The sequence below is a fragment of the Phalacrocorax aristotelis genome, chromosome W (assembly GCF_949628215.1).
Source record: "Phalacrocorax aristotelis chromosome W, bGulAri2.1, whole genome shotgun sequence".
Lineage (NCBI taxonomy): Eukaryota > Metazoa > Chordata > Aves > Suliformes > Phalacrocoracidae > Phalacrocorax > Phalacrocorax aristotelis.
In genome coordinates, this window is record NC_134310.1 from 8,278,479 (window position 1) to 8,304,301 (window position 25,823).

Here is a 25,823-nt window from a genome sequence, read left to right on the forward strand (position 1 = left end):
AAGTGGGAATCATTGTGCTTTGGACAGTCCAAATTCAGAACAACCCAGATCCTCAACATTTTTGAACGCAGACAAGCTTGCAGAGTCAACAGCTCTTCTGGGGCAACTCCTAAATCTCTCAGTAAAAGCAGCCACAGAGAAAACTTTATGAAGCATCTCTCCACTGCTGTGAGCTGCTATGCAATCTGCTCCCAGCCCAATGCAGAATTTCGCTCTTTTTGTTGGATCCCCGACCAAAGCAGTTACACCTGGATGGAAAATATTAGCTATGCTTTACCAAGGAGCTAGAAATACCATGATGGAATTTCATGAGCAGCACAGGAACCAAGCAAAAAGCTAAAAATACTTATCTAGAAAAAATAATAATAGTAAATATACACATGCTAAAATAAGACCAGATCTGAAAACTAGACTGGAAAAAGATCAAACACAGCACAAGTCAGGCAAATCCATCTGAGAACCAAGTACCTAAGAGTCTATTCACCTTTTTGGGCTCATCAGCCACAAATTTAAACTCTCAACTACAGAATTCATAAAATCTACCAGAAAACACACTGAAGCTTTATTAGAGGGACTTGAAAGAAAGAGCTTTTTGGTTGACTTTACAGACCCCACAACAGGGGTCTGTACTACACGTCTTGATTTACCCCTTGCAGGACATGCGATTGTGCCCAACTAAGCCCCAGAGTAGCCACGTCCCTCTCGTGAGCCATTCCCGTGGTCCCTGTGCTGGATCCACCCCACACAGAAACAGCGGCAATGCCAAACCACTGCAGGGTGTTGGGAACGCAAAACCCCTGTTTGCAGGAAGGGGTCAGATAGCAAGAGGTACCTGCCCACTTTCCCATCCAGCCCTGCCGTCGTGCTTCTGGGACGTTACCAGCAGCTTCTACCTGCTCTCTACTCCAGTATGCCTTCTCCAAGACCAGCGACAGCCATCCTTGTGGCTACTGGACCAAGAGAGCTTCTGGTACACAGCTGGAAGAGGGCAAGATCAGCAAATGACCCAACGACAGCTCCAACCCGCTGCCCCACTGCTCGTAGTAGCGTCACTTTGATGTTCCTGCTCAGAGATGGAGCAATTTCTGTCTGAGAAACTGCAACTCACTTTGCTATTACTGTAAGCAGGATGTCGCAGGTAATGGATGGGTAACCAGAGCAGTAAACCTGGTTCTCAACAACAGAAGATGACACAGGCTTGCCTTCTGCCCCTGCATGAAGTACATTACCCAAGGCTGTAATTCTGCAGAATCTATCACATCTTAACAGTTCAGCACAAAAAAAGAAATAAGCCAATTAGGATGTTGAAGTGGTTTCGGTTTTAGTAATGTAGAGTCAGTAGTACTGGAAGAAAGGAAGTTCATTACAGACAAAGCTGAGTCTTTGGCTGGGAGACCTTAAAAGGACAGTAGTCAGAGTCTAACTCCCGGTTCTTTGTCCTTTCCCACAGCCCGTAAGCTCCAGCAGTTTCCACGGGACACATGCAGGCACCCCAGCCAAAACGCTAATGATGCCTTTCAAGCCCCCACTCAGCACCCCAAGAGCTGCATTCAATAAGGCATTTCATACACAGAGTCACTTACTTGAGTAAGTGGTCTCAGCCATCAAGCCCCTTGCACACGCCGGGTTTTGCAGCTCTGCCAGCGGGTTTTCTATTTAAACCAGACAATACATCCACAACGCAGCAAGCTCCAGTTAGACACCAGATACTAATTAAATCCATGCCGCTGCTACAAGGCAGAGTTGCAAAGGAACCAGCTGCCTTCCAGATGTCCACAGCAGCTGGCCAGCAAAAACCTGCTTACCAGTCCTGTGCCTTCCCCTTCTCCTGCTGTCCCCTCCACACATCTACCGAGGCTGATGTAAGAGCAGAACCTGCTTCTTTTCCAACCAGTTTTCTTTTCCTGCCCAGTTCTTGCACCGATTTCATTGTCACAAGCACACTCATCTTGGGACAGAGCCTGCAGAGGTTTTGGTTCTACAGTCAAGACCAGATATTGCTATTTACTCCACTCATGCACAGAGCATAACGCCCCAGACTCAACTGTACAGCCAACATCAACCCCAAGAAGCTTCAGAGCAGAACAGTCCAGCCAGATCTGACAGGCACACTGGGAAAGGTCAAGTCCCTAGTGCTCACCTACTGCAAAACCTGAGGTTTGCTTTCATGCCTGGTGACTCCTCACAAAATAGGCTTTGTCTGCAAGCAGGTGTCCAAAGGATTGTCTGTGTCCCAAATCACTGAGTCACATTTGTGCCCTGGGAAACAGAGAAGCCCAAGGAGAGCTACTGCTCAAACAGCTATGGAGCACAGAGTACAGAGCCAGAGACCAAAACACCTTCAGGCTGGACAGCCCTATTCCATATTTCAACCTCTGCCACCAGATGCAGACCTTTTTTATTTTTGCTTCAGCTGTGGGGAAAAAAACACCGTGACAACCCAGCCACCCTTTTACTGCCCTGGCACGTGATACAGAAAGGGAGGCTGAACACAGACAGATCCAGACGTACTCTAAGCAACTGCCAGGCCTGCAGCACCGTGGGGATCCAGCTGAAGGGACTTGTAAAAGTTGAGCAGCGCCTGCAGATGCAGAATGGGAGCTGCACAAGCACAACAGTAGCATGCATCGCTGTGCCATCTCCATTCTTCCCCCAGCACCACAGAAGTTGAGAGCAGGTTTAACTTCAGGTAAGGATGCTGGTTCAGCAGCAAGAGGCAGGCGGCAGCAGCAGGACCCAGGCACCTGCAAAACCTTTCTGTAAAAGGGACGATCCTACGTTTGTGCTGAACACACAAGTTCACTGCCAACGCGACCCAGATCATCAGCCTGGTTGCGACAGTACCTGTGCTCAGCCACGCTCCAGGAACAAGGCAGGAAAGCATTGCATTCAGATGTCAGGTTTCCGAGTAAGGCAAGTTCCCCTTCCACCTCCTTCCCTTCCATCTCCAGAGCTCGCAGCCTGCTTCACAGTCACCAGGCAGTGGCCAAAAAAAGGCTTCTAGACAAATAGATAAATTCTCATCCAGCAGCTTGGAACAACCGCTTCCATCTCACATCTGAGGCTAGAACACCTCCTGTGCCACTGCAGCCTTAAATAAGGTTAAATCCATCTCTACCAGCACGCTACTTCCCCAGCCCTGTCCCTGAATACTCCCATGCCCGCAAAAGCTAACACTTTTCATAAAAGCAAGATAAACTGCGTCTCGCCTTTCTCTTGATAAGGGATCTTGGTGCATATCCGGCAGCATGCACAGGAATGGATGTGAAAGAAGAGTTGCCATCGGTTTCACAGACAGAACAGAGGAAGGCTCTTTCCCCGCCTCCACTGCGGCCAGAGACATGCTGCACCTTTGCTTTGCAGCAACAGCCACAGCAGCAGAGAACTGCCTTGCCTCCTGGCCAGGCCACCGGGCAGAGGCTGCACAACCTGCCCAGCAAAAGGAGAAGGTTTAGGGACAACCTGCTGCAAGAGGACTTTGGCAGCAAACCCAGAGGAACAGCGGGTACAAAAGCAGCCAGCAGCAGGCAAGGAAACATCAGAGAAGCGTGCCAATGGCCCAGCAAAGCAGAAAGGGGAAACACTGCAGCAGCTGCAAGGCCACAACGTGCCCACCGGAGAGCCGGTCCTGAGCCCACCTGCTCATCACCTTTTGGAGCCAGCAACCACAGCGACCCATGGAGAACAGCGCACAGCTGGCACTGTTAACACACCTCACCAGAGCAGGAAAGCAGATATTTTGGCAAAAACCATCCATTTCCCACCCCACCATGACGGGCTTATTTCCTAGCCCGGCGTCAGGGTTGCTTCACACTGCTTGCTGTTAATAAATTTTGGAGTTTTCCCTCCCTCCCCTGAATTTGCAGCTGTACGTGAGCACACACGTGTATTTAAACATTAGCGTGAAGTCAGATGGTTGAAACAGCAAAGTTCCAGCAATTTCTGAATCCCAATCCATGAAATCAGTTCTTCCCACCAAAGCAGGGAGATGGGAAGGCATCCTGCTCTCCCAGTGCTGGGACAGCCCAATCGTCACAAGGCCAGTCCATCAATAAAGCCTTGTCACGCACGCGACGCTGTGCACTGTGCCTTCGCTTCTCTCCACTCTACCTAAGGTAGAGCAGGGTCCACAGCCTCCACTACAGGCCACTGAGAAAGACCTACAGCAAAAACTTCCTCCTATTTATGCAACCACAGGCCCCTGAGGATAGAAAACAAGCCAGGACATGACAACAGCGATCTTCACAAAATGTGAAAACCACACACAACCAAAAGGCTGCCGTGCCACCTTCACCCCTTATCAGTGAGCCACAGAGCAAGCTCCAGCCTGTGGCAGGCAGCCCCAGACCCACAACCACCAGCACAGCTGGCCAACACCACAACAGCTCCCTGTTTGCTGGCGACAGGGCACCTTTATCGATTCCCATGGATGGGGAGGTCAAGAGCAGCTCTCAACCATTTGCTGAGGAAGGGGGCACCCCTGCAGCCCTGAGTCGTGGATTGCCCCATATGACAGCCCTGGAGACAAATGGGCTCCCCTGGCGAAGCACAGCGCAGCTTTCCCACGCTGCCATATTGCAGGTGAACTGCTCTCCCACTGCCAGCCCCTGCCTCTCATCTGCCCTCCTCTTCTGCAGGAGCCACTGCACTGGTGTCACAGGCCTCTTTCGAGTGGGACGCTGCCCACGGGATGATCTACGCCTTGTCATGGCAGGACAAGACTCCAGAGAAAGCTCAGGCAGAGGTGTTTTGGTGTGCATGAGTCAGAGGGTCTGACCACATGGTGTGGCGATACTTCCCCCCACGTGCCATGGGAGAGCTCCTCATGGCTCTGCTCACAGAGCACAAGCCACAGCTGCATCCCAAGGGCCAGGCAGCAGCAGCAGCGGAACAGAGGACACGAGAAGACACAGCCGTGCAAGCACTGTCTCAGAGGGAGTGCTGTCAAATGGTGGGAGATACTCAAGAGCAAAGGAAGAACGCAACACTTTTGAGGATGTCCTCAGAGATCCCACAGCCTTGAATCTCACATGTGCTTCCTTACAGCATCGCAAGGGATCAGCTGTAGCTAGGATGAGGGGCTCAACATCTGTTCTCCAAAAGATAAGGGAGATTTCCCAACCCTTTTCCTATAACAAAAGCCAATTCCTGGATGCATGTGGCTCCCTTCCCTTCCTTTCTTCCCCCAAGCTGGGTGACAGTCTCAAAACCTTTCATCCACCTGAAGATTTCCTCCCTGCAGAGGAACTCGGCTGAACACCAGCGCAGGCCAGCCAGGCGCTCTCCTCCCCAGGGAGCGGGACTCCTCAGTGACACACTCGGCACTTTTTCCTCCCCACAGCCTTCAGACAGGCTCCCAAATAACCTCAGGAGCAGGAGATTGGGAACAGACTGCTGCCCTCAGACACTCACACCACAGGTCTCCCCACAAGACAAATGGCTTGAAACTGGTCAGAGCTGGCTCAGCATCACTGAACAACCTAGAGCATCCCCACTTGCTCCAACTTCCAGGGAGCAGGAGGTCAAAGTTCAGCAGAGCACTAGCACTCAGCACTTCCATTTCCCTCCCTGCAGCCACTAAGCAGCCACAGAATGAGCAAAAGCACTCCCTCTGCTCACCACATGCATGGCCTCCTCACGTGCAAGGCACAGGGAGCAGGGGGCTCCCGGCATAGCCCACAGGGGCTGAGCCCCTAGAGCCAGCAGCAGAAAGGGCCCCCAGAGCAGGACAGACAAGGAGCCCAAGAACTGTCATCAGCACATTGCACCAGCCTGACAATTTTTGGTGCTGGTGCACCAGCCTGCTCTGGCAGCAGGTGATGTGCACTCTTCTCCTGGAAGCCATCATCTCTGGAGGACAGGACATCCCTGCTGCCCAAACTAGAGTCACACTGCAAGTCCACAGCAGACTTCCTTTTCTCTGAACTGCAGCTTTCCAAGCAGCCATGCATGAGAAAATCCTCTCTCTCGTTACCCCCACTGTCCCACCAGAGTCCAGGCCACCAAGGAGCTCTAGATGACACCAGGCATTGATGCTGCCATTTCAAAGTTTGTACTTGCCACCCCTGACCACATCTGTCGCGCTAGGTAGGACACCCCAGAAGAGACCACATCCACACTGCCACGCTGGCATCCACGCCATATGGCTCCATGGTCTGGGCACACACCTCCTTCCCTCCCAGCAAGCTGGGCAAGAATCCAGGCAGCAGCATTAGCCATCTTATCATCCCGATGTTCCTACTCACAAGCTCAAAGGGCTTTCCGAATGGCTGATGCAAACAATAAATGCCCCCTGGATCTTGTACTACTCCTCACAGCAGCTGCCTCAAAGTACTTCACCAAGGAAGCACCATTACAGCAGAGGAAACTGAGGCATGTAACTGCCTAACACCACACAGAAGGCAGCGACAAACAGGGAGAAAAGCCCAGTCCCCAGAGGCTGCTGTGCCCTCTAAGGTCACCTGTGCAGAAGGTGGCCCTGACCACAGGCACCTTCTCCAGGCCAGGGTAGTAACCCAGCCTCCTGCCACACTGCAGGTCAGAGGCCTGGCTGCAGCGATTGCCAGATTGGTTTCAGATTTGTCTCCTGGTTCGCGTTTCCAGGAGGCAGGTGGAGCAGGCGCCTACAGGCAGAGCTCAGCCAGCACCTCCCTCCTCACCAGTGCACCCTGGGCAGGTATCACCTCTTAAGAGCCATCGCCCGTGTCCCTCGCGATACGGGGGAACAAAGGCGAGCGTTTTATCTCCTGCTTCCTCCCTGGCTCTGCCTCTGCAGGGCTCGCACCAGGTAGCGGTGAGGGGTTCCCAGCCCTGACAACTGGGGAGGGAGAGAGGGTGAGCTGTGCTGTGCCACCCAGAAAGCTCAGTGCAGAGGCAGGGAGGTGCTGGAGCACTCTCAAGGGATCTGAAAACTCAGCAGTGCAGCCTAAGCCAGGAGAAGATGCTGGCCATTAGCCAGGCAGCTCAGGGCAGCCCCACTGCCTCCATGAGGGACAGAGCAGGGAACTCTGTGCTGCAAAGCAACCAGCTCTTCCCAGGAGAGCGCAAAGACCATCTGGGTGGCTTTGAAAAACAAGATAGTTTTTCCCAATCACTTTCATCAACACTTCTCATGGGCAAGTGCTGTAACACATATTTGCCCAGTACCTCAAACAACAGGGCTTCTTCCCAGCCCTGCTTCAGGACCAGGCTAGGGGAGGAAGCGGCAGAGATGAAAGCCACGCGGTACTGGAGGAACAAAAACCACAGCCTGTTTCATCTCCCACCTCCAAGATTTAGGATAGTTACTCATCCCACAGGGAACAAGGACAAACTGAGCACTCTGGGGCCTTCAGCTAGAAGGGTTTTCCAGAAGGGGGTACTAACAAGCCACACGTCAGCCACAGTTTAAAGGGGAGAAACAGACCCACAAGGACTCAGCAGATTCAAAGCATACATCCAGCCCAGCTGCCAAAGGCTTGTGCACTGCACCAGTGAGATGCATGTGACAGCAGGGCTCCCCCATGCCTCAGCCCATCTGGGGACTGTCACTCTGCAGAGATCTGCTTGGCCTCCTGTCATGTGTATCACTACCAAACCCTTTTCTGTCAGCAGGATCTGGGTTAGCATAAAGACTTTTAATAGTAGGGTTTTTTCTTTTTCTTCCCTTAACCCATATCCTCTTGACAGAACCAGGTTAGGAAGCAGCTGCACTGGCAGATCTGGGGTAGCCTTTTGCAAGACAAGGTAGGGGGAAAAGGGGTGTCTGAATCCAGTTCTCTTCAATCACCAAACTACAGCTAATTGCAACTTCAACTCCCCTAGGGTTGCATGGGAGGGGGGGATCTGTGCCAGCTCTGCTCTGTCCCAGCCCAGTCACTTTGCTCCAGAGCAGGCCCTTCACCCTGGAGAGCCCTAGGTGGGCAGAGGGGGGTGTCACCCCCACTGGTGACAAGGGCTATTTCCATTTCTGGGTTGCAGAGCTGCAGCTCTGCCGAGCTCTGTCCCACATTCAAACAAACACCATTTCCCCCTCTGCTTTCTTCCCCAGGCTGCTGGAAGCCCCACACGTTTTCTCTCAAGTGACTGACAAACCTTAAGAATTGGGGTAGAAAGAAGAAGGGGAGGGAAGGGAAGGCTTCTGGGGGGATTCACAGGGAAACCTCTCCCCAAAGAGCTGTCAAACTCCTTGTGCTGAGATGCCAGAACCACTTCCCTACTGTGGAGTCCCACATGAGCTGTCTCACTGCTGCCCTGGCTTATGTATGCTGCTCCCAGCTCTCCCCAACAGGAACAGTCACCCAACAGGGACAGCCTTCCGGGACCAGAAGCAGGACCCACAGCCCAGACCATGGGGAAGAGAGAGTAGCAACATGCAATTAATCTTTCATGCAGAGTGACTGGGGCAGAGGGATGCTCTGTGGCACGACAACATCCATCAGCTTACAAGCAAGCGTCAGCAGCAGCTTCAGAGGAGCAACAAGCGATCCATGAGGCATTTATCTTCCTACTCCCTCTATTACAAGACAAAACAGCTCAATCCATTACACATTTTTCCTTGCAACCTCTCAAAGGTACAGAAGTGACCTGCTTATTTTACAGATGGGGAAACGAAGCAGCATGGAACTCTTAACACATCCATGATCTCACAGAAGAAAAAGGGGGGTAGAAAAAGGTGATTCTCAACTAACTGGGACAAATTCCTAAGACCTAGACAGTTACCCCAGTCTGCTGACTCACAGGGAAGGATAACCTTCAGAACAGAGGGGCCAGAGACCTACATCCCATTCCCGGTCACACCACAAGTTGTTCAGGATCTTTTCACTCCTCCATCCCTCACACAGGGGATCAGACTCACAACCCCATGGTTAAGCACCATGACAGCTTTGTGGGTTAAGGTCTCAGTCTGGTTTGCCACCAACCTCCGCTTCAGAAAGGCACATTCCAAAGACTGTTCCTTGTTATCCCTTGTACCCCACCCATGTGTATTTTTTGCACAGGATCAGAAGGCCAGGACTGGAACGGGAATACCACAGGAGTGGCTGCAGCCAGAAAAGTGGCTAAAGAGATGCTATGGACTGGGAAAGGAAACTTTTCAAGGGGTTCATCCAAAAGACCACTCTCTCTCAGACAGGTAGATCTCGCATGACCTCGCTGGTTCCTCCCTTTACCTTACCTGCTCAAGACCTGCTTCTTTGGGTCTTACACAAAGGGCTAAATTTATAAAGTCAGAGGGATCACCCACATGAAGAAACACACAGGATACACCCCCCCAGGAGGACCCATTTCATCTTGTTGCTATTAATACCTAGAACATCATTTGCACAAACAAACTATCCCTTCTCCATCATTTCTGGGCTCACTTCTGATTTGTCCCAGAAACCCCAGCCAACACACATTCACCCTTCTCTAGTGCACACTTCCATCCAAAACCCAAATATTTTTTTTTTTTTTTTTTTTTGAGTTAATTACTTGTGTTTCTAGTTCCCGTCACCTCTTTCAGTCCCTGCAGACAGGACGCTGCTCTCCTGGCTCCCTCAATTCATTATACAGCCAATTTGTGGGCTTAAACCCATCAACACTCATTATGGAAGTGGGCCAAGACTTCCCACAGCTGCGCAGTGCTGTTGGGTGCCCACCCACAGCCAGCCCCGTGGGTGCACACTCAGAGGGGCTGCCAGCCACACTCTGGAACACAAGCCCCTCCATGGCCTATCTTCCTATATAGCCCCCAATCGCCTCCGAATTCCAACACCACGTCGCCCTCCGAGCTCTGACAAAAGCCTTTGCTTCCCCAGTGCCAAACCTGTCACTAAAAGCCAGAGCCATGCTCCAGCTGGACTTGGCAGCCCTCAATCCCAGCCTGAAGCTGAGCTAAGGAGAGCCTGCAGGCCCTTTGCTACACTGGAAGAAGGAAGTTCTCAGCATTTCAGAGCTGGGCTGAACTCTGTGCACAGGAGCCTGGGCAAAGCCTTCCCCTTGGGCTAGCTTGCAAATAGCTGTGTGCCTTTGATTTCAAGAGGAAACATGTTCTTTCTGTATCTAAGCTAACTCAGCTAAAATAGTCAAGGATGGCAAAAGCATCCAATCAAGAGCACTGAGCACGAGAAGCTGGGGCAGAGGGTTATCATGTAGCTAAGGGTGTCCAGACTTCACATCCAGACCCAGAATTACTAACCTGCCCTGTCTGCAGAGAGGGGCTGCCTGACCTGCCTAAGGCCACCTAAGGAGCTGGGAACAGAGGACCAGGCTCCTCTCCATTGCCACATCATCACGCACCACAACTGGCCCACACAGCCTGCAGAGACGCCAGCATAACCCAACCTGAATTTTGACTTACACCTCTGGCATCCCCGCACACAGCTCCACACAGCCGCTCTCTGCCTGGAAACGCGGGACAAGCTCAACACCGACTGGCAGTGACAAACACCTTCAGGGGCTTACTGGAGGCTGTGTGACAATGTTTGTGGCACACTGCAAGAAGGATCACAGAGAAAGATGACAGAAGCAGCCACAAGCACCTCATCAAGCAGGTCCAGGGAATGGGAAATCCTGTCATTAACAGGATTCACTGCAGAGGATTTCACAGCTAATGAAGTCTCACCACCAAAGACCACAGAGAAAGCAAAAGCAGCAGAGCATTTCTTTTCCAATAAGCTGCTTTTAGTGGGTAGTTTACACAGCCTTCAGCCTGGCTGCCCACACCAGCCCCAGCTGGAAAGCAGCTCCAAACCTGTGCCTTTAAATCCCCCTTGGCGGCGGGAGCACAGGACTGGGGCCATGCAAGCAGACACACCCTGCGCCACTGCCTGCTCCAGCCACCGGAGCACACAAACATTTCCTCCCAGACACTCCTGTGCTGCAGCTCCACCAGAGCAGCCTCAGTACCTGCCAGAGCTGTGCCAGAAGAGGAGCACAGGCTGTTCCATGCAGATCTGTAAATACAGAGGTTTAAAGTAACTTCCTGAAATGCCCCGCTCCCCCCCCAGCAGTGGATGTTCTTCCCTCAAACTTCTTCCTTAAGGCAAATACTTAGGGTCTAACAGGCATTCCTCATCACAGGCACAAGTTAAATATTGGCCCTAAAACAGCAGCAAGTGCCTTTAAATTATTCTGGCTGCAAAAGCACCACTCTGGACTTTAATTTCTAGCTCTGAACAAAAATAGGAGCAAAGCACCAAGTGTCACACTTCTCCAGGGAGAAATCCGATTTCAAGCTCTGCACATCCCCTGCCAGTATGACAACCAGCAGCAGGAACTGTCCCCTGCTCATCCATTATCACACCTCGGGTGTCTGCTGTCACCAAGCCAAGCCTGCTGCAGCACATCCTCTGCGCTGTGCACAGGAATATTCTGAGTCTCATTTCCAGGTCTGTGCTTACATACTCAGAGACATTAGAGAAGACCTGCTGGGAACCGTGGGTGCCATCCAGACTGCAGCGAGGGCATTTGCACGCATTGTCCTCCCCGCTCTGGTTGCGCCACTGCCATTCTCAAATGCACCCACCTTTCCATCCATGCCTGGCAAACTGATATCTCAGATGCAGAAGATGCTCTAAGCTGTTCCTGCTATGCAGGCAGCTCAGCTCCCTGATGGACGTGCTAGCTCTTGCAAGAAAACCTCTCAGCAAGGTGGGAGCCCAAGAAGTCAGAGAGATGTCAGCACAATAGAAGGGAAAAAAAAAATATGCAGTGAGGTCAGTATACCCAAAGTATGGCTACACCCGGGCTCTTGGACGCCATGAGCATTTTCCATACAGAACAGGGGAGCAGAGCTCCTGTCGTGACTTTGCAGCCAGGACCAAGTGCTGGAGCCCCTGCGGAGCTGGCCTCGCCTCACCCCAAAGTAGCCCTGCGATGCCACGTCGCTGCTGAGCCAAGCCCATCGGCAGACGGGGCTTCTACATCACCATGCTGCTCACATACCTCCTGCTGAAGGCAGGCCTGCGTCTGTGCCTCGCAGCCAAGGTGGAGGAGCCCCTGCCAAAAACCACCTGAAACCAGAGTTCGCTCCAACGCAAGGGGTCTGCCTGCCATTTCTTCATAACAAAATGCTGCAACAGATCTACCCAGCAAGCTTTAGCTAGAGAAAGGTTACTGCAGCACAGGTGTGCCTGAACAGCACACTACACAGTAACTCACATTCACAGTGTTTATTCTATATCCAGCTAAATTCAGCATGGTGTATTAACTGAGCTTCCCTTTCACTCTCCTGAACTTGGTGCATGTGGCCCCTGTAAGCCCAAGGAGCATCTTGCTTGGCTCCCCTTGCTCCAAGCAGTGGGCCTGGGAGAGAGGAGAGGGGCCTGAGTGGTAGAGAGCTGCTCCCTGGCAACATCTCCTGCTATCGTGTGAGATTAAGAGCTGCAAGAGTCTGCTGTGCTGGAATTCCCCTCTCTGCTCCATTCCCTGCACAAGAACACCTACTACTACAGGCTGGAGAATCTGCTGGGGACTCTGACAATCTCTTCTTGGGATCCTCTGATCAGGCAGACACCCCTATGAAAACAGCACAGGTTTAAAACCAGCAAGTTACCCTGGAGGAAACATTAAAGCTCCATCCCTCCAAGCACTTCCTATTCCTTCCCCAGCTGCCAAAGCCCACTGAACAACAAGCTCCAGCAAGCAAGTTTGTGCAGGAATTCCCAAGGCTTAAGGCAGAGGCTAGTCTGTACCCATCAGCACCAACACCTCCGGTGCCTCGTCCCATGGCACGCTGACCCCACACCCACCAGAGGTGCCTGCTGCTCCTCATCTCCTGGCTGTGAGCAGTCCCTTGAACATCCAGACCATACCTCTGTGCCCAGCACTTGTTTTAAGTCACGTCCTTAATACACTCTGTACTTGGGAACACAAAAGCCAGGCTTCAACTCAAACCCGCATCGCCTTTGGGATAAGATGAATCGGCATAGTTGGGGGCAGGGGGATTCCAGGAGAGCCTTAGCCTGCCCCTCGCCCACACATACAGCACAGAAAGCGCTGGAAAGCATCATCCTCTCCCTGCATCAAACTGGGGAGACCACACAGAGAGTATAAACTTCATCACTGCCAACAGCCCATGCTAAAAAAAAGACAAGAAAAAGGGTTTCTTGCTTTGTTTTTTATACTTCAGCGCTATCTCAAAAAGCAAAAAAAAGCAGCAGCTTTTTCTACCTGAAAACATCAGGCAACGACAGGAGTCCTTAAGAATGGAGCTTCTGAGTAGTACAAAACCATTACACCTCCATTCTGGTTTTAAATTGGATTACCACTGACCCTTCAGAGGCTGTCATCCAGCCCCCCGCACCCAGGCAATAGCCATTCTTCCAGCCTTCAGACTGGGAAGGGGAAGGAAACCCCAGAGACATGGCTTTTCTCCCAGGCTACCCACAAACCCCTCCCAGCACCGCTCCTCCTGCACAGGTCTGCTCAGCTGCAGATCGTGGGGCTGCAAAGCTCCTCCAGAGGAAAGCTTCACAAAATCCAAGTTCAAGACCAACCGTAACCCCTGTTTATGAACTTAGGAACATCCCCCTCAGGCTGACAAAGCCTGCGCATCACCTGCCAACTGTCTAATTCACCATTTGGAAAGCAAAAGCCAGGCCTCCCTCATTAAAAACCATTACATAACATTAAATAACAAAGGGCTACAGGACACCCTTTGGTTGGCAGACATGTAAAATTGAATGATTAAAAAAATTTAACACTTCTTTCCTCTAGACTCTCAGCATCTCAAACACCCTGGGAGCCCAACAGGCACCTTATTTCCAAGACCTGGCTGCAACAGGGTCTTGGCTCATTCCAACACCTGCTCTCGCATTCAGCTTACTGTCACCTCTGCCCCACAGACACTAAACGAAACTCAGCACTTCCCAGCTCTGTTTCAGAGCACCATCCCCAGACAGCGGCAGGGCTGTGTTCTGCTGCCCAACATCTGACACTGGAGAGGAAGCAGAGATCTCAGCCCCGCAGCATGGGGAACCCTTCCCAGGCCTGAGGCTCAGCTCCTCTGGACCTTGCAGGACAGGACTCCAGGCCTCCCTCACATCACCATCTTTGTGCAAGTCTTTTTAGCAGATGAGATCATGAGAACACTTGGTTTTACTGCCACAGGTGAACTAATCTCAAGACAGAGACCATTGTTTCCTATGAGTGAGAATGTTTATGCTGCAACATTTTAAGCAACACGGGTCTGACTGCAGCAGAGAAGCAGGTACTGCTTTGAAAACACGACTGTCACCAACCTTCTAGCAGAACACAGACCTCATGGGCACTGGGAAGTCTTCCTGGACACAGGGCGAACTTCTACCTGTCATCTTTTTGGAACCAGAGAAGCCAATTTAAAGTCTTTCAAGAACTAATTGAATTCCTCTACTCCAAGAGCAAACTCTCCTTACTGCGAGCTGTGAAAGAAACCATGCACATCTTGCTCCATGCAGCATTTTAAAGCACCTTGCAAAGCCTTACCTACAAGTTTCAGCTTACCTGAAGAACAATTTGCTACATCGCACAGCGTGGGCTCACCTCAGGGCTTATCAAGTGCAGCAATCTGCTGCAACATTACTATCACAGCAAGCAGAAGACAGGAAGACTTTTTGTGGTTTTACACACACTGCACTTGCACCCAGCTCACATTGTACCACCTCTCCCTCCCTATCACAGCAGGGCTGGCAGAACCCACAAACCATGGGGATCATAGCTCTGAGCACCTCGAGTTGAGACAAGCCTTGAAAGAGCAGCCCCATGTTCCACCCCAGCTGCCAAAGCACCATCCAGCAGCTGATGGTGTAGTAAAGACAGGGCAGGAGGTGTCCTGGAACATCTCAGCTCAATGCATGCTCTGCAGTAAGCTTTTGGGTTTTTTTTTAAGCCAGTTATTAGGAATAACACATCAACGTAACATGCAAGGGAGGGGGTGTGCAACACTAAGGGCTGCAGCCTGTGCAGGGATTTAAAAGAATCCTCCAGGAGATGGAAGATTCAGCTAGTGTGAATGTGGGAGCCAGACAGAGAGCCCAAACACTCTGCATTCAGCTGATCCAGCAGAAAAATCACCTTTCCACTTTCCTCACAACTGAGCTCTGCTTCTTCTCTACAGCAAGGGACCTACCGGAGATGCAGACTGCCAGTAGGAAGTATAAACATCCATTCTAATAAGAACCCAAAACTATTTATAAGCACACAGCTTTTCTAATGGGAAGATAACTTGTCCTCCAGCAGAATCCCAGAGTTGCTGAAAGAGCTGCTCCCTGTCCTTCCCCTCCCAGCTCACAGGGTACAGCAGGACCGAGGCAGTCTCCAAGCCATGCCACATCTGGACCCGAGGAAGGAGGCTCAGTTTCACACCACCTCACTGTGGCCAGGACAAGGCAAGTCTGCCTAGTCAAAGCCCAACTACAGGGCTGTGGGCAGAGCTGTTCCCACAAGCTCTGAGCAAAAAGCTGTTGTAAGCACACAAAGGAAGCTCCTGCATTGGCACCCAAGTCTCCCCACTCTCAGCAGCACTATGAGGGGAGAAGGCTCAACTCCTGACACAGCTGGAAGTCACAGGAGTAGTGCAAGGCAAACCAGGCCACTGAGCACTAGAAGCAAATGCCACATCAACCAGCCCTGCCGAGTGAGAGGAGATCATCTCTTCCACAGCCCTGAGGTCTGCACCCCTCCTGCAGAGCCCCAGGAAGGAGCCAAAGCACAGCAGGGGTTGCCACTCACCCAAGGCTTCCTCAACACCTCAGATAAGCCTTTAGCACCTGTAGTGCTGCAGTTCCCCTATCCAAAAGGCAGAGATAAACAGCTTCCTACCCAGACTGGCTCATGCGAGGACTGGTCCTTCTGGCAGCCTGTAACGCACCCAGACCGGAGGCTAGGCACAAACCTGGATGGACCAGGCAAAGCAAAGGACTGCTGTTCCAGCACAGCCCATCAGAGCTCCTCCTAGCTAGGAAAACCATGGTGCGGGGGGAGAGAAGGCTACAGAGCACAATCAGGCCCGAGTCCAGCAAACATGTTTATTGGCAGTTGCTCTCAGACATAGTCTCTTCCGGCCCAGTGGGGCTGGAGGGGGTGGGGGGAAAAATACTGATTGTCCATGAGCACAACCCTCGTGTCGTTCCTATTGATCCGCTGAGTCACTCCTGTATTAACAGTTTTGACAACACTCAGGCTGCACAGGAGCTTGAAGACTGACTACAAAACACAGCAATGTGAAGCCTCTCTACGTACTGACACCAGCGGAGAGAAGCACTCGCAGGGCAGAATCCAGAAACCTGCTGAACAGCAAGTGCCAACTTCCTCCTCTCCACTCGCTCTTCTGAAGAGTGCTGCAACAAGAAAACCAAACACAAACCACGCTGCAAGGGCAGGAACACAGAGCTCCATTCAGCACGCCCAGAGAAACTGCCCAGAAAGAAGTCTCCCCTGCAAACCACCACCAACTGCACCCCAGCCATTTTAATGCGAGTGTAAACCAGAGCAGATGTTTTAGCAAAGAAACTACAGAACTGATTTATAAGGCCTTACAGATTTGTAAGCTAACAAGGAGATCATCACACCCTGAGGCAGACTGACACGGGAGGGAAGCCATCTCTACAAGCTAAGGAGACAATTGCCCCTGGGGGCATCCGGGGGCTCCCCAAGCACACAAACCACCCCAGACGTGAGAGGAGCCACCACCAGATTGGTGTTAGACCATCCTCGACTGCGCCACAAGACTACAACCCACCCAGAGGCCCAAAAGGTGCTAAGCCGCGATAAAATCATCACCGAACTACGCTCCTATCTGTAATGCACCAAATTAAAACAAAACCAACAAATCTTTGGCAAGCTCCTCACAGCAGTTGAGCCTACCCCACCAGAGAAGGCCTCTCCACAGGATCCCCATGGAGGCCTCCTGCCCTAATTGACAGCAATTCTTTTTCAGACACACTGGCAAACACCAAACATTTTCTCCAATCTGTTATATAAGGCCCAGTTTTTAAGCCTCCATGCTGGCAGTGGGGAGATGGGGGCACGCCACATGTGGCAGGCTGACGGGACAGTCCAGCTGACATATGAATTTACACAGTCCTCAGAATTCATTTCCAGATATCCAACCACTTGTTGTACAAAGGGAAAACAAAGGGATTAGTTAACGAGGCAACTTCCAAACATGCTGGTGTGAACCACTCACATGCCTGCAGTCCATTTTACACATTGTTTGATTCGGGTCCCCGTTACCTCTAGCTTGTTCAGAGCAGACTAATTTCATGGCAACTTGAAAGAGGTTTAACAAACTTCATTTTCTAACTTCAGAAATACACCTAACATGGCAGGACCCCACGCTGCCCAGACCACAAGCCATCTCTCAAAGACACCTTCCTGGACATCCCCACACCTCCCTGGTCCAAGGGCCTCCCTCAGTTCCCCTCCACCAGCCACGGAAGAGGAGCCACAGGCCTCCAGGGGCCCAGCTCCATGGGAGAGCTGCTTCTCGGCTGCAGAGCTCTCCTCCAGGCTGCCTTAGGAACAGCTAAAGTCAGCTCCAGTCTGGTGGGGTAAGAAGGGGGAGGGTATTTTTTCCTGTTTCTCACATTCATCCTCACCCGCTTTGCTAAAGAAAAAAAAAAAAAAAGCTATTTTAAATACCAGATTCAGCACAGTCCCTTTTCCCCAAATAAACACTTCCCAGCCCCTCTGGAGAGAGGGAAGCCACACACAAAGGAGCCAACATCCTGCGACGCTCCGGCTCCGCGGGCAGGGCGCCGGCTGGGGGACACAACCGGGGAGGCCCGACCCCATCCCCGCCACCGGCCGGGCCTTAGGGAGGGGGGCGGGGGGGTCGCGATCTTGGGTGGACCCGGACCCCGTCCGAAAGGCTACGGAACGGGCACGGCCGGGAAGAGCCGGCGGGAGGCGGCCCTGGGCCCTCGGCACGACCCCAACCCCTCAGACCCCCCCCAGCCCCCCAGCCCAGCCCGGGCCTCCCCCGGCACCTACCGCGGCCCCCTCCGCCCCCTGTCCCCGCCGTCCCCGCCGGAGGCGCCGCCCGGCCCCCCCCCGGGCACTGCCCGGTCCCGGCCAGGGCGACCCGCAGCAACAGGGCACCCCGACTCAGCCCCGGCGCCCCGCAGCCGCCGTTACCTCGGCGGGCCCCTCAGCAGCAGGCCGCGCTGCCGCTGCCCCGCGGCCGCCTCCCCATGGCGGCGCCCCCGGCCCAGCTCTCCTCACGCCTCCCCTCACCACTCCGCGGGCAGCGGCCAGCCAGCCACAACCCTACGCCAGTAGCGTAGGCTCCGCTCGCACCCATGCGCCCCCCCGCCACGCCACCAGCGCAAGCGCCCTTCCTGAATATCAACTCCGAGGCGGAGAAGTCCGGCAGAGCTCGGCGCAAGCGCAACCTACAGGAGGGTGGTGGTGCAACGGAGTTGGCGTAAGGCGCATTCGAGAATAGCAGGCTTGAGGCGAAGCGGCGGGAGGACGGCTTTGCGGCGGCGCGGGGTACTTTACGGTAGCGCCGCGCTTGGCGGCTACCGGCGGGGGCCTCCCTTTAACTCCCTGCTGCTCGGCGGGCGGCCTGGGGTCCGGCGTCTGGTTCCGCTGTGGGGCCGCCCCCGCCTTGCCTGCAGGCGCCGGTATAGGGCCCAGCTGCCCCCTCGGGCTCCGGCCCCGCTATAGGGTAGGGGACCCTATAGGGGTACAGCCTTCTATAAGGGACGGGTCCCGCTGCGGGACGTGGCCCCCGGTATGGGCACCGTCCTCAGGCCGGGGCACATCCCCAGCGCAGGGGACAGGCCTCAGCACAGACACAGCCAGCTATAGGGGACGGGTTCCAGTACAGGCCATATCGATGTCATCTTTTGGATTTCGATCCTGTCTCTCGCAGTCCCCTCCTGGACAAAATGACCAGCACACAGCTGGGTAAACATACAGTGCAATGGATGAGCAATGGGCTGAGGCTGATGGGTCGGGATCAAAGGGTTATTGTAAATGGGGTTACATCGGGCTGGCAGCTGGTCACTAGTGGGGCTTTGCAGGGATCCATCTTGGCACCCTAAGACACCCTTTAATCTCTTCATAAACGAACGTGGATGCAGGACTGGAAGGAATACTAATTAAGTTTGCTGATGACACAAAATTGGGAGGAGCTGTTGACACTCTCGAGAGCAGAGAGGCCCTGCAGAGGGATCTGGACAGACTGGAGAGCTGGGCAATCGCCAACCGTGTGGAGTTTAACAAGGGAAAGCACCAGATTCTGCACCTGGGGCACAGCAGCCTTGGCTGTACAGACAGGCTGGGGAACGAGAGGCTGGAGAGCAGCTCTGCAGAGGGACCTGGGGGTTCTGGTCAATGGCAAGTTGAACATGAGCCAACAGTGTGCCCTGGCAGCCGAGGGCCAACCGTACCCTGGGGTGCATCAAGCCCTGCATCACAGCTGGGTGAGGGAGGGGATTGCCCTGCTCTGCTCCACGCTGGTGCGGCCTCACCTCGAGTGCTGTGGGCAGTGTTGGGTGCCACAGGACATTAAGGGTATAAAGCTACTAGAGAGTGTCCAGAGGAGGGCCACAGAGTTGGGGAAGGGTTTAGAGGGGAAACTGTACGAGGAGCGGCTGAAGTCCCTTGGTTTGTTCAGCCTGGAGCAGAGGAGGCTGAGGGCAGCCCTCATGGTGCTCTGCAGCTCCCTCCTGAGGGGAGGAGGAGGGGCAGGTGCTGATCTCTCCTCTCTGGTGACCAACGACAGGACCCAAGGGAATGGCAGGGAGATGTGCCAGGGGAGGGTTAGGCTGGGTATTAGGAGAAGGTTCTTCCCCCAGAGGGTGGTGGAGCCCTGGAACAGGCTCCCCAGGGAGGCATCACGGCACCAAGGCTGGCGATATTCCAGAAGCACTTGGACAAGGCCCTCAGAGCCATGGTGTGAATTTGGGGCTGTCTTGTGCAGGGACAGGAGTTGGGCTTGATGATCCTTGTGGGTCCCTCAGGACATTCTATGATTCTATATTGACCCAGTTATAGTGGACAGGCCCCGAAATGTGGCTGAGTCCCCCGCTAGCGCACAGCCCCAGCCTCAGGTGCAGCCCCCAGTATGACACACAGCCCCGCTCTAGGGCCCAACTAGTGCTAGGGGCTGGTGGGGCAAGCTCTGTGGAGGAGAACCAGGTCTAGGGGGTCCCACAGAGGGGTGCAGCTGTGGTACCAGTGGACAAAGCCCTGCAGCCTCCGCCATCCCACCCCACAGGAGCAGAGGGAGCCAGGGGCTGGCATTTTAAAGACATTGAAGCCTTTTTGGGGATGCCAGCCCTGAGCAAAGCTGCTGCCGTCCCTGCTGACTCGCAGGGGAGGTCAACAGGACGGAGCTCCAGGCTCGTGGGACCCACTGGGACAGAAGTTGGGCAGGCACACAGCCCTCGGAGCCATCTCCAAAAGCCTTTTGCTTTCTTTGTTTTTGGAGTTACTCTGATCAACTATTTGGCCATAAAGATTCTCTCCCTGCGCTCACTCGGCAAAGGAGGGCACAGCCGGAGGATTTGTTTCTTTCTCTCAGTGGCACAAGAGCCACCTCTGAGCCTTTCAGGGTAATGTTGGAGGGAGGAGGTGCCCCTGTACAATCCCACTGCTCTCATCTTCTTCATGGCATGGGACAGATTCACCCACAAAATAGTTTCAAGCAATGGTGCATTTGTGTGGTTTGGGGGGGGAGAATCAGGTCTTCAGCCACCAGTATTGCCCCGAATGCCCATTTCGGCATTTCTGGCCACTTGAATTGATTCTCTCCCAGTTCCAGGGAAATGCTCTCCCCCCAGCATTTGTCTGAAGGACTTTTTCCCCCATAGGTGTTTTCTTCTAGAAGAAAACACTATGATTTTAGAGAATTAGGAAAATAAAGTGAGCTACTCCGCATGTAAAGCCCAGATGTTGCCATCCTGTCCCCATGCTGTGACATGGCCCTTCTCCTCCTGCTCCCGGCTCAGGAGGGTGGTGAGGGGCTCTGACCCACGTCCCGCCACTGGAGAGAATAAAATTGCCCCCAAAGTACCCGACAGCAGAGCCATCCTTCCCTTTTTTTTGCACCATCACATCACCCCGCGCCGCAGGAAGGTGATTTCAAGCACTTTGAGAACACACAAGTTGGTCAGACATTTGGCTTGAGGATATAACCCATCCTCTGGAGCAGGAGAGGGGGAAAGCAAATAGTTTTGATTTTATTTCAAGTTGAATCTCCAGCGGTGAACATGCAGTGTGCCAGTCGTGGTCTGCAGAGACCTGACAGCTCATGCTACGGAACCAGCTCAGCACCAGCAAATCAGCAAGAAAAGCCAGGGAATTTCTGTCAGGAAAGCATCCAGCTACGAACCCTGCCATCCTCCCGCAGGCCCAAGTTAATTAGGGCTAATTCGCAAGCAGACAACACAAACCACTCTCCATCACACACGGGAGAACGAGCTGCTCAGGGACAGGCAGAAAAAATCTTCCTGCCGTGAAACATTTGCGTTCAGGGCCTGGGAAACCAAAGAGCAACAGAAACATTAAGAACCAGACAAAAGAAAAAGCCAGGCCCCTCGTAGTGTCCTGTCCGACGCACCACTGGCTGAAGAGCCCCCACCCTGATGCCGGGAGCCCTGAGACTTTTGGGGAACTCCTTGGGGTGGGGGGCTGAACTCGGCTGCACAACCGCCCCCCTATCCCCATGCTTCAGGCTTGTTCCTGACAAACTTTGCCCGTTCGTCCTGCCGAGCCCCGTCTCTTGTGCAGCAAGCGTGGTGGAGGTGACAACTCCTCGCTCCCAAGTGCCAAGGATCTGCCCCAGCAGCAGCTGGAGCAGGAGCTTAAAGCTGCGCCTCGTGCTCAGACGCTGAGGGCCTGGAGCAAGAATTTAAGCAAAAGCCATTTTATCCTCACGCTCAACACATCACTGGCACAGCAGTGAGCAGCTGCGGGAAACCACTGCAGGTGAAAGTGAGATGCTGACAGCTGGGCAGGGAGTACCTGGCACAAGCTTTTGGAGATAAGGAAGACATTGAGATTAGCAGATGTCGTATCAAGCAGCTGCGAAGAAAATGGCTCTTTTAGGATTAAATATCTGCTATGGAGCTGACTAGGGTATATAGCCACAATATGGCAATCTGGGGCAATAAATTAATCTACATGCTGAACAGAGCCATCCAACTCACCTTTGCTGTCAAACAGCCTGTTTACTCCAGGGATAATGATCTCCTTCCAGGCAGTAAACCAGAGAAGGCAGAAGCCAGCACTGCAAGGGGCCAGTGCGAGTCTCTGCACTGCTAAGGAGAGGCCAGGAAAAAGACCTCAACCCCAGCGCTTGGGAGAAGTGACTTTCTCTCCACCACCCACACCTCTGCTCTCCGTTCCCTTCATTAGAAAATAAGAATAACAGCAGCACCTCTGGTAAGCACTCCTCAGGCAGCTGTAAGAGTACAAACCATGGCGTGCCACTCTCACGCCAGACCCCAGCACAGAGGGTGAGCTTCAGCCATAAACATGCTGTTCTTTTAAGGAAAAAACGTGGTGGGAGACTTTGGAGGAAAATAGAGATTTCGCCATTTCCCTCCACCAGATAGCTCTGGTTACCTAGGAACAGACACACTTCTCTAATGCAGTCAGTTCTTCTCATCAAGCACAGGATGAGTATTTATTGTCTTGTGATCAGGAGAAAAACACAAACAAAAAACAGAGCTCCACAAGTGATGTGAAACATGGCACACATACATGCCACGTGATGCCAAACAAAACCAGAAGCCAGGTCCAGGTCAATGGTGTTAAGAACTCTTAGAAATCTAATGTAAACATTTAAAACCATACAGAGGAGTCAAAAAAAAAAAAAAGCCATGGTAGTTCAGGCAGCACGTCGAGTCAACTATCTGGAATTACGGTTTCTGGCATCAAATAGGATGGAGGGGGGATGAGAGACGGTAGATCCCAGAGAGGTTCGTTTAAGCTCTGTAGAGATCTCAGGCAGTGTGTGCTAATGGGTTGCGATTTTGGTGTCTGGCTCCCACCATTTTGGTCCTAAGCACTCCTCCTCCTTGCATCAAGCATTTTCAATGTGACTGGATGTGGCTGCTTCAAAAGAGTGCCCCAGATTATCCTGGGGGGGGGAGGGGGGAGAAGCAGGGCACAGAGTCCCTGGCAATGCTTCTCCTCTTGGTTCCTTTGCAATCTCCAACCTGAGACACTAAAAAGGACAGACACCAATCGCTTTTGAAATATTTTGGCAAGAGGCTGAGGACAGCAAGGGGCAGGGCCAGAGGGAGCGTGGTACATGGGTGCACCATGTTCTGGTTTCCACGTCTGGCCAACCTCACATTCAGCCCCAGTAACCTTCCCTCACTCCCCCGTAGTGCAATTGTATTTCCAGGCAGTTAACCGACAGGCAGTTCTTTTATCACTCTGATGGCAAGCGACAAAGAACACTTAAAATTACACTTGACACAAGACAAAGGCACCTGATCGCATTATCAAGCATTTAAGTCGTGTTCTGTTATGAAGGCTTCAAGCGCTCATACTTACAAGCACATTGCACACTCGCAAGAAAAAAACCCTCGTGTTGGGAGCACGTTAAATATCCCAGACCCAACAAAAGGCTGGTTCTGCAGCAGGGTGTCAGTGTTGCTTGTAAATGGAAATTCAGGGAGGCTCTGCCCTCTGATTTAGGTTTGCTTTTGCTTTGGCCCTAGTAACAAAGGTGTCATGCAGACTCCAAGCTGTACTTCACTTAGTATTTACAGTATGACACAGGAAAAGTTAATAGAGCAAATGGGAAGTTCTGCAGGGGTGATGTGGAAGGAAGAATTCTCCTTTGTGAACTAATAGTTTATTAGATAAGGCACATGTAGAGACAGTTTTCAAAAGATCACTTGCAAATCAATTCCACCTAGCTAGAACAACCTCTCTGTCCTTTTCCAGGAGCCAACTTTGTTTTCCAGTTACTCAGTGTGAATTTGGAGCAGCTCCACTTACACCAGAACACCTCTGGCATCCCATCCGCAGCCTGCCAAGCCGGGCTGGCTCTGGGTCTGACCCACAGAGTGCCCAACACCTCCCAAGTCCTGCAGTGGAGCACTCTGTCCTTCACAGGATCAATGGCTAAAACTTTCAGAGCTGAAGACTTTGAACACTCACTCCCTATAAAAATACTGGGAACTGACCTCCCAGTTTTGACAGGTTTGAAAAAATTCACAGCAGGCTGTTGAAGGGGAAGAAAACACCGCAGCCTTTGCTGCTTGGATCGCTGTGGACACAGGGGAATTGGATGGCTCAGGCTACAGGAGCCCTGGTGTGCATGCACAGAATGGAGATGAACGACATGACAGGTGCTAGCTCTCAGGAAAAACAATCCCTCCCAACAGCTTCATCCTCACTTTAGCCAATTCTTGGAGAAAGGCAAAAATTTCTCCCTGCTCATACATGGAAGGAAAGTGCTGCCAGCTACACAGAGGCAGACCAGGTCTGCACAGCTAACATCAGTTACAAGGACTAAGAAGCTTTCCTTGGTCAACCAGACCCCACTGCATGTTTGGATTTCAACTACATCGGTAGAAGGCAGAATTAAAACTCTTAATTGTAACAGAACTTCTCCCAAAGCACACTGGGGTCCCAGCACTGAGATCAAAGCTACCTTGCATCTGGCTACTGGCTGGGAGCTCAGAAAAAAGGGTGTCCCAGCAGGGCAAGGTGTGTCCTGTGGGGCATTTCTTGGGTCAGCACAAAGCCTGGATGCCACATAAGTGGAATTTAGATGGCGTAGAGATCTCGCGCTGCCCGCCTGTAACAGGGTGAGCATCACCCAGGAGGCCAGGTCCAAAGCCCAATGTCAGCAAGCTTTTCAAGAGTTTCCAGTGGGCTTTGGATCAGGCTTTTAGCAAGCAATCATTAACCAAATGAGATGAATCTGCACCTTTGAAGCACACAGATCTAGAAAAAACATTTAGCAGCAGGGAAAACAAGACTTCTAGCATAGCAGTAGCCCTAGCCAGGCAAATGAAAACTCTTGTGGACTTTACATCTGAACAACACTCACCCGCAGCGAGCACCGTTATCTAAAGGATTCCTCACCAGAGTGCGCAAGCAAATGCGGTGGTAGTTTTACAAATACCTTCGATATCACTAGTACCAAATAATTTAGGCATTGCATTTCCCTTAGAGTGAAAAATTCCAGATTATTCATCCAGGAGAGTAAGCACCAGTTGCTACTACCGGTCTGATTGTGTTTGTTACAATTACAGACGACTTGGGGGCGTGCCATGCATGTGATGAAAACTAAGCAGGGCAGGGAGGCCAGAGAAGGAGCAATCGCAGTGGTGTTCACCGTCATAGGGAAGTCAGCGTTTTTTGCATGGGGTCACGAAATGATTCCCTCAAGCAGGGCAGTGAACGGTTGGTTCCTCAGTCTGCAACAAGGCAAATACTGGTAACTCAATGCAAACGAAAAACTTTCTGATGCAGCCGTGCAGAGCTCCGGAGGGGCCAAGGGCTGACAGCACGTATCTTCTGCAGTGATGAGACAAAAACCAAAAATGTCCCCAAGGTGACCGGGGTGCTTGGCAGGGGAATGCAAATGATCTTTTCAAATAACAATAATAAAAAGATCAAAAAGAAGAGAATCCAGGCAGTTTGCAGCTGTTGCTGCTTAAGGCCATTGGTTTCCCGGGGGATAGTTGGACACTGTGGGATACTCTGGCAGGCTGTTCCCAGAAAAATTGCTGTACTGGGCCTCTCTGCTGGGGGGGTTCCTCCATGTGCCACTGTTCCACTCATCCTGAGCTTTCTGAAAGCTTCCACCAGCCCCTCGGTAGATTTTATGTACCTAATGGATGAAAGAGAGAACAAGAGGAAAGTCAGCAATAGGTACCCACACTGCTTCCTCAGAAGAGCTA

The 25,823-nt window shown here is 52.4% G+C and overlaps 2 protein-coding genes across 13 annotated transcripts in view; both read right to left on the reverse strand.

The window, feature by feature from the left end:
- The window catches only part of CSNK1G2 (casein kinase 1 gamma 2), a 45,733-nt gene extending 27,435 nt beyond the window's left edge, over window positions 1-18,298 (reverse strand). The window contains exon 1 of one of the 6 annotated variants that reach the window (XM_075076870.1): window positions 18,175-18,298. The gene's annotated coding sequence lies outside the window, so the exon portion shown is untranslated. Of the gene's footprint in view, window positions 1-18,075 lie in introns of all 6 variants that reach the window. The other 5 variants (XM_075076867.1, XM_075076865.1, XM_075076871.1 and 2 more) reach the window with 5 other exon arrangements.
- Window positions 18,299-22,548: 4,250 nt separating this feature from the next.
- SCAMP4 (secretory carrier membrane protein 4) overlaps window positions 22,549-25,823 on the reverse strand; it is a 32,240-nt gene continuing 28,965 nt past the window's right edge. For all 7 annotated transcript variants that reach the window (XM_075076877.1, XM_075076875.1, XM_075076874.1 and 4 more), the window contains one exon: window positions 22,549-25,753. In XM_075076877.1, coding sequence (XP_074932978.1) covers window positions 25,577-25,753 — 177 coding nt within the window. In that variant the 3' untranslated portion in view covers window positions 22,549-25,576. The remainder of the gene's footprint in view (window positions 25,754-25,823) is intronic.